General features: G+C 46.0%; 1 protein-coding gene across 1 annotated transcript in view; it reads right to left on the bottom strand.

The window, feature by feature from the left end:
* The window catches only part of LOC144142268 (venom metalloproteinase antarease TserMP_A-like), a 63,255-nt gene that overhangs the window by 7,134 nt on the left and 43,441 nt on the right, over positions 1 to 12,680 (bottom strand). Inside the window, exon 12 of the mRNA XM_077673636.1 lies at positions 6,855 to 7,002. Coding sequence (XP_077529762.1) covers positions 6,855 to 7,002 — 148 coding nt within the window. The remainder of the gene's footprint in view (positions 1 to 6,854; positions 7,003 to 12,680) is intronic.

The raw sequence follows: 12,680 nt of genomic DNA, 5'->3' as shown, positions 1-12,680 counted from the left end.
GTCCTCTCGCCCTCCTACTCCAAGAAACACGAGGCCCCTGCAAGATACTCAACTACACCACATTCATGGATCCAACTATACCGCATTATATTCGATGCCATAATCAAGAAACCCCGGGACAGGCTGCGATCTTAGTGCATAATTCCTGCAAAGCGGTAAAACACCGCTGGGATGGCGCTTGCAATTAAACCAGAGAAGTCATCATTGCACGTATTACACCCCCGGGCAGTAAACCTATGTTGATTGCGTCGGTGTATTACAAACCGAACTCGGGCGCCATCCTTTCCACTCTGTATGATTGGATACCGCATCTCCTCTCTATTAATTTTTCAGGCCCCATCATTATAGGGGGGATTTTAACGTACGAAATACTCTCCGGGGTTATTCCTCCTCGAACCGCCGGGGCCGGCTCTTAGAGCAAACCGTCGAATTTGGGCACTTGCAACTCCGCAATGAACATGGAGTCCCCACCCGCATTGGCATCCATCATTCCCAGGCCGATACAGCACAGGACTTGACCATCACCACCCCCGGAGCAGTGAAGACATGGCGCACATTGGACAGTACCTGGCGAAGTGATCACTACCCGATTCTGCTTCAAATTAACGGCGACAAATTAAGAACGAGCACGACGTACCATCGCGTAAACTGGAACTCTTTTCGCGAGTGATTCGTTGTTAGTCCCCATTCAACCTTGAAAGATTTCGTCGCGTCCTTGAACATGACCAGTTCGCTCGCTACTGAAACAACCACCAGTACCGCTGAAGTTGACCGCCTGGATTCGCGCATGTTTCAACTTCTTCGCAAGTCTGAACGCCTTACCAAGCGTTATAGAACACAGGGCAAACGTCACCATCATTTGATGCAGTTGAAACATCATTACCGTTTATTCGGGAATATCAAATTACGCTTCAAAGTGAGATTTGGCACAATTTCTGTCATGAACTTGGCCACGAGACTGTGCTCTCTCGACTATGGCGCATTTTTCGCGGTATGAGTGGTCGTGCGAAGACCCGCCTCGCCATACTGGACGAGATGTGTCTTCAAATAGACTATCGTCAAGTGGAAGACACCCTTATCCACACATTTTTTCCGCATGCTGTGGATGATCCCTCTACTCCCGTGGCTCTTCCTGTCATCGACATCGACCACTCACTTCAAGAACTTGATTCCCCTTTTACCATGGGAGAATTACCGATCGCCATTTCGCGGGGAAGACCAAAGTCGGCGCCGGGCCATGATCTTGTCAAGTGGCAAGACCTTCGGAATCTCCCGCCGCAAGGCCTAGATGTTCTACTGCAATTGGTGAACAAGCTATGGGACTCAGGGGAGGTCTCTGACTTCCTCCGGGTCACCATCATCCACCCTATTCCCAAACCCGGCAAGGATTCTCGCAATCCCCAGAGCCTCCGCCCTATTTCACTAACACCCGTCATCTGTAAGGTTATTGAACGACTTATCAATAATAGGCTTGTTTATCATCCCGAGTGTACAGGCTGTTTTCATGCTGCACTCACGGGTTTTCGTCCTCACATTGGCACTCATGATTACTTTTGGCTGCTTAGACGTGTCAATAATAGGACATCCCGCAAGGAATTGCCTGACTATGTCCTCGCACTAGATATCCATAATGCCTTTGACAACGTTAGTGAACCAGGCATTCTACAAGAACTCGCACTTACCTTTCCGAGTCAGAAGGCTCAAGCCTGGGTTCGGAACTTCCTGCAGCACCGCCCGATTCCTCTCAAACCCCAGACACATCAGCCTACCACTTACTATCTTGATAGGGGTGTCCCTCAGGGATCAATCTAGGGGCCCCTAGCTTTTAATCTTGCGATGAATTGCGTGGCTCGTACCCTGGAGCAAAACACTGCCGCCCGGTTTGCTTTCTACGCAGACGATGCCGTGGTAGGGACCGAGGCCAGTGATTTCCCTTACAAAGAGCCCATGCAGACTGAACTGCAAGCTGCGATCTTCAGCCTGGAGAACAGGTTGTCCCGCTTCCAGCTCCAGTTATCCCCTGCCGAAACGCAACTCCTCAGCGTCGACGGTAAACGTGCAACGAATAACGACCAGACCATCTCTCTTCAAGTAGGAGACACTCTAATAGAGTCTCACAATGGCACTATTCGTCTGCTGGGTCTTCTCGTTAGCAGTTGCAATAGCCCGAAACAATGGGTAGCCCAACTTAGGAAGACCTGGCGCCCTACTTTACACCTGGTCACCCGGTTGTCCAGTAAATATGGTGGGGCACACCAACACGCTTGTACCATGCTCGCTCGCGCAGTGGCACATGGACGATTATGCTACGGCTTCCCAGTGTATGATCTACGTCCGTCCCATGTTAATGACCTTCACAAGCTAAATCGACATCTTCTCCTTGCGGTTAGTGGCCTTCCTAACTTCACGCGAGTCGATATTCTGCATCAAGTGGTCCCCCTTCCGCCCCTTCATATACTTATAGAGGAAACAAAGCTGCGATTCCAGAATCATGTGGAGCATTCTCCTCAGGGATGAGTGCTTACCGAATGGGATCAATTAAAAAGTAATTTTACCCAATTGAACTTTCCACCGGCCTTTCCTCCGTCGGAGCGACCTTCGATCGGCAACCCGCGTCGCAGACCAATTAGGAGAACTCATCAAACTGCCCGAGAGCAGTATGTTCGAACCCTCGTCTTCGACAAGGCCGAAGATGAGACAGACATTTACACGGGCGCTGGGGTTGATGGAAGAACGGCGGCCATAGCCTGGACCTCTACAGATATCCCCCAAAAAATGGATCACGTCATGTCTCCAATACATATGGGCTTGTGGAAGAAGTGGAACTCCTGGGAATTTCTTGAGCAATTCGGCACATTGGCGAACATTCCTCTACCCTCTCCATTAAGAAGTTCAGAATAATCACGGACTCGCACGTCGCACTTCTGGAGCTGAACAGTGCGTTCGCTCTTAATAGCACGGCGACCCGAATTCCGTCTTCGGAACCTACGCTACCTACAACAAGAAGGCTTCACGATTCGCATCACCTGGACACCGGGACACACCATGAGTGTACATGGCAACCTTTCGGCACACGCTGCTGCCAGGGAGCGACTTCAAGCACCTCCCGCGGTTCCCAACACACCAACTCCCTCCCTCCAGTCGGATTGGCAACTTCGGCTTCGGTATCTAAAGAAACTAAGCAGACAACGCTTGCAAGATGCGACACCGGACGGAGTCCTCGGCCTTCTCAAGCCTCTTTCACGCTCAGGGGAAATATTCGCAAACTAAGCCTACGCCAATGCGGCCTACACACCTCACGTCATTTACAAATGGACAGCCCCTGCAGGGTTCGAGCTCCATCACTGCCCACACTGTGCTCGTGGTGGCACACCAAATTTATTTCATTTAATCTGGCTCTGTCCCGCCTTCGACAGAGGCCGTGAGCAGCTTTTAGCCATTTACCCGGCACCTACATCCGAATCCGAACACATACGCCGGGTGCGGGAAGATCCACCAACCCTTGAAATGATTACTGAATGCGCTCTTGAGAATGGTCTCTTTAAAATGGTGTAGCAGCTTGTCCGACTCCCCTAGAGTGCCTTAAGCACGCTCCATCTGCCCGGTTTGTGTGCGAAAAGTGAGAATAATACAAGCTAGTGAACTGTGAACCGCATATGAACAGCGAGCATGTGCATTAATATGCAGAGTAAGAGAACTGTGTGAATAGGGAGAACCGCTGAACTGCTCTTTCCCCTACCTTTTTACCTCTCTCCCCCAGGGCATCTGGCCTCCTTACCTCATTAAAGCAATTCTCTCTCTCTCTAGTCAGAATGAGTGATAGACGTATCCAACACAACCTCTTGTAAACGAAAAGGCCCAAAGCGAATGATAAACAATAAGCATATTTGAATGTATAATTCCCCAAGTAAATTAGGGATATCGCGCGTGGAAGATTCTAATGGAGATAAATATCTGGTGTCGCCACAAAAAAACAGCTTAAAAATTGGACTCGTATCTGCTCCTTTTGTTGCAAATATCGTCAAAAGACGATAGTCTTCGTAGACATTTGCCAAGGAAATGCCCCCCTTCGCTTTCCCTTTCACCTCCGATGCTGTTCTTGTTCCGTCGCGCTCATCCCAAGGTAAACACACTAAAGGTTTGCTCAAGGTGATTTGAATTTACCGCGTTCCACTGCTACGGGCAGGGTTCGTCGATGCCAGAGCTGCAGTACGGCGGAGACGTGCGTGAGTCGAGGCAGCCGCCTTCAAGGTTTATAGAACCGCGTTGCCGTGCTCCACGTGCGTCCCAAACAGAGCGTGGAACCTAGCTAGTGGAACCTTTATTTGCTGCTGCCGCGTGATTTCTCATATGCCGCCCGGAGGTGGCGCGGGCAACAGCAGGCGGTAAGCGTTGTCCTGCAGCTGATGTAGAATATCATTTGCTATCGAAAAACCAAGCATCCAGGAATTTTAATAACGGAACACGGTAAATACCATTTGTGTTCTAATTTCCTGTCTTATATTTGCGTAATGCCTTGTTCTTGTTCGACGAAGTTGACAAGTATGAACAGTAAGTAAGTAAGACGTTCACATTTGGCTGTGAGTATATAAGACTATCGCGCAGTAAACATTTTACTTTGGCTGGGTGGCTGAATCGAGTAAAGACAGACAGAAATACGGACAGACCTAAATTTCTGTGTTTAAGTAGCCCAAGAAAGACTATCGTCTTTAAAAGTAACGCCTCTTTTATGCCTGTGAAACCTACAAAAGCAGCGCAGCTCATTCGGCACGCTGGCGGCCACCTCCCGCAAAGCCCATTCACAACGCCCCTCGTAGGGGTATGCACGTTCGCGAAGCGAACCCACGGGGTTTGGCAGTTTATCGGTGCATATATGTTGGGTTGTAGTCGCCACTTGCCACGGCGCAGGAGCTGACACCGCACACTGGACGGCCATCGCATCGTCACGGGAGCAGATCTGGGCCAGTCATAACGGCACGAAGGTAACGGGCCTGTGATGGACGCGTAAGGCCGGTTACGGCAATGCGGCGCTTCATGATCGGGTACGACTGCATTTCGTTTGGTTACGGCAGTGGTATTTGGCCACTTCGGCACGCTGGAGCCCTCTTCCCATAGACGTGGATCGCTCAAAACGCCACTCGGTGCAGTATGTGCGTACGTGAAGCTCACCCACTGAGGTTTGTTAGCATATCGATTCATGTATGGAGGGGCAGATGTGTCCCGCGTGCCCTGGCGAACACACCGAGGTCGCGCAATGGACGGCCATCGATGCGGAAGCGGATGTGTCGGCCCAGCAAAGCACACTTTGCCTGGGGTGACGGGAATCACCAATCAACATTGCGATCCCCTTAACAGCTTCGCTGTTAAAACGCCCACAGGCAGAGTGTACCGCGTGTTTGTAGTTAAGCGCGAAGAGAGCAAGTGGTTACTTTAGTAGTCACATCAACACAGCCATTCACAGAAGAAGCCCCGCAGTGACCGCCTCTTATTAAACACACGTCTGTTTGCCGCAATAACTGGATATATAACCTAGGCTACATTTCCGAGTGACCAAGAAAGACACCAAAAATATACAGTCACCTTAATTTTTCTTGAGAAGTATAAATGAGCGAGCACAATTATCGTTTAATATTTACACGTTGTATATCAGTATGTATGGCAACGGTGCTGTCATCGGAAATAGAATAATGGTTCATGGGCCTGCAATGTTTGTTCTAAGTACAAGATAAACAAGGTCCAGTTCGTATTTCAGGTAGCGGATACCATAAAGGAACGTTATTTTTTGCAGGTAACATTCTTACTAAAATGAGGCCTTCGCATACTTAATAATTACGTGCAGATGGCCGCATATGGAGGTGCCGTCGGTGCATATTTTTCTTTGCAGCCGGGAGAGCATATATCAGAAGGTTTTTGCTACCCGATTTCAATGGAAAATTTTGCAGCTAAACAAACCGTTCAAATGTTTGCCAGGTTTTGTTAAAGACGATCTGTGATAGCCACATTTTTACTAACAATCTAAGCATTCGCTTACGTTTGGTGATGCATAAAATGACAGACTTTGAAAAGGTACAAATGCAGCTGACCCCGCAATTTTGTGCTCTTGCAATCTACGTCCGCGGCAGTTTATAGTAATCTATATTATTACCATTGCCTTGACTTCAGATAAGCCTCCACGGAGACCATAAGCCATGTAGTAAGGGCAATCATACTTTATTTTCGGTCACTACAGGAAGTGGAAATTTATTTGCCTATCCCTTTCTAAAGCACAGAGATTTGTTAGTGAGAACTCATCTGCACAAGACTGCTTTTCAGAACGATATTAAGAATGTGGAAAAAGTGTAGAATGCCTATAACCCACTCTGTGCAGCGGGGTCTGGCATAAGTACAGTCGTAACGGGGCTTTTACTCAACTGCTATGTTTATTACCAATATCCACGCTTCTCCTTAGAAACTGACAGTTAAACACAACGTAAGGGCTTAAGCTTCCACCATAAACAAACTATTATATCTTCAATGGCGTCAGCTATCAAAAGAACAAAAATGGTATTCCTAAATGCACATTTTTTAAAACATTTTTAAGGGAAAGCAAAGAACGCCTTTTGGATAGTTTCTGTGCCACAAACTATTGTGTAGTGCCCTTAGTATCACAAAATGTTCTCATGGTTGCATACCAGTTTATATCTTGTAGAGCACGTCAACTTTTCTTTCATTATGAAATTTCGCATTGCGATTCATGCACTTTATTCTGCATTACACCAACAGTGCCTTCGATACAAACGTATTGCCACTGTTCTTGCGTTTCGAGCACACAAATACATACTTTTTTCGAAAACTATGATTTCAAATATACTTACCTTATCATAATACGTCGTCGGATCTTTTCGATAGCTTATTTTGCATTGTTTGTCTCTGCTCAAATAATAACCTGGTAAAGTATGTGTCTTGTATTTTCTAAGGCGAGTTCTAGAGGTAATCGTCTGGAGACAGTTTATGTCTTGCGACCTGAAAGTAAAAGCAGTGTTTAAAGTCAAAAGAATATTTACACCTTCTGTATTTTCTATTGCGTTTTTAATGTTTCATTCTTTTAACGGGTACAAAAATAGTCAATAAACAACACCACTCATTAGTTCATGACAGGTTTTAATCGACAAAACTACAAATCCACCGCGGTTAGCAGTATTGCGGAGGTCTGTAGAAGCATTTTCCAACATACGACACCAAAACAATAATCTAAATCTTGAGTCACGGGCGTTTTTTCTCTGTTTTTGGTGGCATCAGCAACACAGTCGACAAAATCAGGAACCAAACCCGCAGGCTTCTCAACAGAAGCACTGGAGTTTACAACTTAACCAGGGAGGCAGGCTCATACTTTAGCACTGAAGCTGCTGGAAACATAGTAATAAAGAACCATTTTTTCCATGGAAACAATGATCGTCTGCGTACAGGTTCTAGTAGCCTACAAAAAAAGCAACTTAACTCTGAATCTTGACCACTTAAATTGAAAAGAACACTATTTCTTAGGGGTAATATTGCGTAACACAATAATAGGCCTCAATAAAATCTCAGATACCCTGTAAAAAGGGATTAAAATTTCACACACAAGATTCAAGCATTGTTTAACTTTTTTAGATACCAGCTTCTAGACAACCATAGCAAAGGGTTGACAGACAAGAGTTTTAAAGAAAGCGACTGGAATATGCCACAGATATAATCAGCGAAAAAACTGTCAAAATAAGCTTAAATCTTTACAAATCCCCTTTTGTTGTAATTTTCTTTCACCTCGAACATCAGTGCGCTCAAGACAAAGCTGCCCTGCCAGCTGTTTTTCAATATAAACTTTGTGCAGCGATGTAAAAGTAAACGAAACTAACGATATTGCACCCTCAACTTTTTACCGTCATTGCAATAACCAGCCACTTGTTCTCGACGATTTTCCTGCACATATTTTCAGGTGGATATACATGGGTTGGGCGCAATATTACCAAATATGCTAAAATTTGCATTTACTGTGGCAAAACTAAACATATGATTGTCGAAGACCTGGAGGACCTTTTTCTGACATTGTGGCAGAGGCGTCGACGGGTGCGTACGCAATTGTTTTATCGCAGTTGTAAGTGACGAAATGATCAAAAATAAACGCATTCATACAACGACTCCGGCAATGTTACCGTGCTATTCTCGGGTGTGCCCTTGAGCCGGTCACGCTATTTTATGGTTCTTCTCATCGACGAAAAATAACGCCTGTTTAGCGTGTGCCCAATTAGTTGTCATTTATTAACAGCGACGCTGTCTCGAGAATAGCAGCTTTTCTGTCCGCAGTTAAAAACGCCAAGATACTGCCGAGCGCGCGAACGTGAGCGCGGGCCTCATGGTGACAGCTCTGCAGCAAACAAAACCAAGAAAATGCCGAGCGCGCATGTTTGCGTTCCTCGGGATGACCGCCCAGCGTCTCCTGCACATGTTTCTCAAGCCAAGCATACCCACTTACGGATATTGGCCGAGATTGAGGTGAACACCCTGAAGTTGAAGAAACAAAAATATGCCGAGAGCACCCGTGTGGACATGCCTCATAGCGGCTGCCCAGCGAAACGGGGGCCGTTTGCAAGCCAAGCATACGCATTTACGGAGGATGGCCAAGATTGGCAGTAAAGTTTTAGCGTTCGCCGCAATCGTGGCAACACTTTTTCGGAATCAGAAAAACACGTCATAGCCTACACCCCTCCGAATAGATGTGCCATGATTACCACTTCCAGTCTGATTACCAATAACTGAAACTATTCATAGGTCTTCTCAAGTTGGTGTGTGAAACCCAATTTAGACTGAAACTCAGGAAGGAGTAGCTTAGGTGCGCTTAAAAGGAGTACTCGAAGTTGTAAGTAGTAATTTTTTATTGATACGTAGACTGTTCATTGCTACCTAGGCAAGCCAAAAAAGTTTTTTTTTTACTTTTTTATCGACAAAACAGCCTCGAGTACTGATTTTCATGGCTGCACTGTCACAACCGCTTCGTATGTATAGGCGGCGTAGAAAATAAAATGGCAGCCACCCATAACGTGTCGTTGTTTCTATGTATCCACAGCCTACCTAGTAAGGCCTGTTAACATTCGGGATCGTTCATCAGGCACGCCTTACTACATATTAGTTTAGTCATTTGTCCTAAACCCGTACCGATGCAGTAACATAGGGAACAACGTTAAGGAAGAGAGAGGAAGCTTTTGTGAGTACCGAAGATGTTAGATCCACTAACGGCGACAGGTAACCTCTGGTGATGGCAAATGAGCAAAAAGGAGGTAAAAACCATAACTAAGTAGGAGGGTAAAATAAAATGAAGCCGTTGAAAATATTACAATTGAGCACTTCGAAAAAAAAATCTGCCGGACATCGAAAGCATCGGTCAATGTTAAATCATTTAAAACAGAAGCTTCTGTTCCCAGGCCCGCAACAAGCAAGACTACGCCATGGGCCAAGAAAGCGCCCCAGGTGTAACGCGTTGCCTCGTCGCAGTCGCTTTGAGTGTTCTTTTCGCGCTTTTTTGTTAAGTAGTCTACCAGGCGTAGTAGTTACACTGAGTGCTGATGTCCTCCTTCCCAGAACGCACAAAACACAATGGTGAATCCAGAAAGCTTACCTTAGACAAAGAGCTAGGAGGGTACGCAATATATAGGTGTCACCGGTGTGAGACACCCTTAGTTAAACACGGTAGCTTTTGCTTAAACCGGAAATTACACTTCGGGTGTAGGTCGGCCAGGGGCAAGTATCTGCTCATAGAATCCTACTACAATGCTAACATGCTAACAGGTACGATCTCCACTCCAGGTCGCATACAGCCGTTTACCCTTTCTTTGTAAAAGAAATTTTCAAACAATGCATACAGACTGTGAACATTTTTTGTAGCCGCAAAGGACATCATGTTCCTCTGGTTACCAGGATAACCTGGAAGTAATTCTCCTGTGCGAAATGCATTCACTTTACAAACAATGTGGCTACAGCGGTGGGGTTCCTTTATCATTCATGCAAGTTTTTCTTCGAGTCCAGATTACAGTTGACACGCAGAAATAGTAGTTAGGTGGAAAACTGTCACGCAAATACAAGTCAACTCCTTGGCGATACAAGGCCTCTTGTGACTGAGTTTCTCTAACACAAAATTCTCTAAACAGAATCCACACACCAAAAGCCATCGAAGTCTAAAACTGTGCATACACCTCATGGTGGCCCGGAGCTCGTGTGCTGATATGCTACAGCCTGTGGTAAAGCTAGAGTTTCGCAGACGGCGATGATATTTTCACTAGTCCGTGTATGGAGACGAATATCAGTTAGGACGTGCCGTACGAACACAATCTTGCTTATTCATTATATTCAGGAAGCACACATATAATTTTTGTCTCTGTGAATAATATTGTCACAAAGTCTGGACTGATGCAAGATTTCTCAGCCAGTGAGCTGTTTTGGAGTGACAACGAGCTTTGCGATAAGCTAAACATATCTCAAAGGGCGCGGAATCAGAACGAGTGATCTGGTAAATCCAGAGTGAATGAACCTAATGCGCAACTCCTCAGCCCCTATCAGGGGCTAAGGAGTTGCGCTGCTCATCCTGAGGACGCGGGGGGTGTCAAGGACGCACAAAGCAACATATAGACGCCGTGAACCAGGCCTGGACGGAATCAGCAACGGAAGACTCAACAACTTCTCATTACAACGCGAGATATTCTCGACAACATCAACAACATTCGAATGATGAGTACCCTTCCTCCTAGGTGAAAACTCGCCCAAGTGATGCCTGCACTTATGTCAGGACAACTGCAAACGGCGGATTCTTTATACCCATTTTCGCTTATATGTTGTGTAGCAAAGCTTTTAGAGATGCTTGTTGGTGGGAGAAAAACCTGGTGGCCGCATGTTTTCAAACACCTACCATCCCACAAGATATACTTTCGCCACATCGAAGAGCTCTGACTTCCACAATGTTCGATTCAGGTTAGTGTTCTATATTTCAACCACCACACTGAACAGAACCCGGCGCATTCACAGTCAATTGGCTGTTTTAGGGATTTGGTAAAGCTAATTTCGGACCCTAAAAAACGGGTAGTTCAAATGATAAATACAACAGGGCATCAGAATACGTACTAACCGGGGCCCATGGCTTTCCACAGACCAGTGGGTACAACAATAGCTAGGGAGTGTACTTAGAAAAGAAGGGAATGTTTACCGGGTGTACCTTACGTTAATTCTCGTTCTGTCCTTGCACATTCTTATTTTAGCATTGTATGACTTCCTGGAGCAATAAAACAAAATCGACGTTCTGGTGGCCTATTTTTGCCCGCTGTAGATTTCTACATTACTTTTTCTGGGTGTAAACACAAGCGGCTGGTAGTAATTACTCAACAAACTGTCCACATTCTGCACAAATATCCCTTCAAGTGGTTTAAGATCTCAGTGAAAATGTATTCCTTTGTTATTTCGCAAGGAACAGGGGAAAGACGGCAGGCCTCATTTTAACGTTGCTTAACACTTGCGGAAAACTTATTCTTAATACTTGCTTCTTGTTCCTTGTATTCAACCGTTACAACACACTGCATTAGAGACGAGACGGGCAGTGAACACAATTGTTTGATCTCTTAGGCTTCGCTCAGTACTTACTTTTATGCGGTTTCTGTATCAGCTGTATTTATTTCCTCGTCAGACTCACAGCAGGGGCGTTTCGAGGAGAACGCGGCACAGGTTTGTGGGTACAATAGACGTACCTCAACGGGCGGCAAACAAGAAGATCCTACACGAAAGTCGGGTTTCTATAATTCGTTTGGTGGCCTCACAAATGTTATTCACACAGATAAGGCGTCTATGAGATGCTGCTGGTGGAAACCCAATTATCCGTTGTTTCCGCACAAGAACAACACTTCATATTCACAGTGCCCTTAGCACATTGCGGATTTTTTTTTTTTGCTCCAAGTTGGTGGGAAAAAGCAGGCTTCAATGCCACCATTGTCGCTGGAGAGTCTCCCGTGTAAGATACACGTTCCCTATGTGGAAGCCCGTCGCAACGCCGCTGTTGAGGCCGCAAGATTCATGGTACTTGAATGCCTTGAAAATCTTGCTGAACTGCGGAAGTATCTTAAAGCCAGACGAGAGGGCCGCTGCTGCTGCACTCAGGAACACTGTAGACATAACAACCGTACCATTTACAGACCTCAAGCCACACATCAGACAACACCTGCCCAGAACATGGCAAACACACTGCGATGAACAGACAGACAACAAACTACATGTAATAAAGCCACACTTGGGACGATACACAGCTGACTCACCCAACAGACACACGGAAGTCGTCTTGGGTAGGCTGCGGATAGGGCACACCCATGCAACGCACTCGTATCTGCTGACGGGATCTTCTAGACCCCAGTGCAGCTGGTGCGGAGAGGCCCTATCCGTAGTGCACATACTAGTCACATGCAAGGCACTTCACACAACACGACACAAACACTTCATAGAACTCTACAGACAACATATCCCACTACATCCATCGCTGTTTCTAGGTGACGATGCCGTTGTTTCCGTGAAACGTGTGTTTGAGTATTTGTCAGACGTTAAGTTTTTAAACCTAATTTCCTATCACGCATAATCAAATCTGGCCCTATATACCAGCCATGACCATTATCTTTAATTGATTTTACTATGGTCGGTTT

The sequence above is a fragment of the Haemaphysalis longicornis genome, unplaced genomic scaffold, assembly GCF_048455015.1.
Source record: "Haemaphysalis longicornis isolate Haplotype H1 unplaced genomic scaffold, Haemaphysalis longicornis Haplotype H1 scaffold_6, whole genome shotgun sequence".
In the NCBI taxonomy this organism is placed as follows: domain Eukaryota; kingdom Metazoa; phylum Arthropoda; class Arachnida; order Ixodida; family Ixodidae; genus Haemaphysalis; species Haemaphysalis longicornis.
Note: the sequence above shows the minus strand (reverse complement) of the source record. Positions and strands in the feature narration are given on the sequence as shown.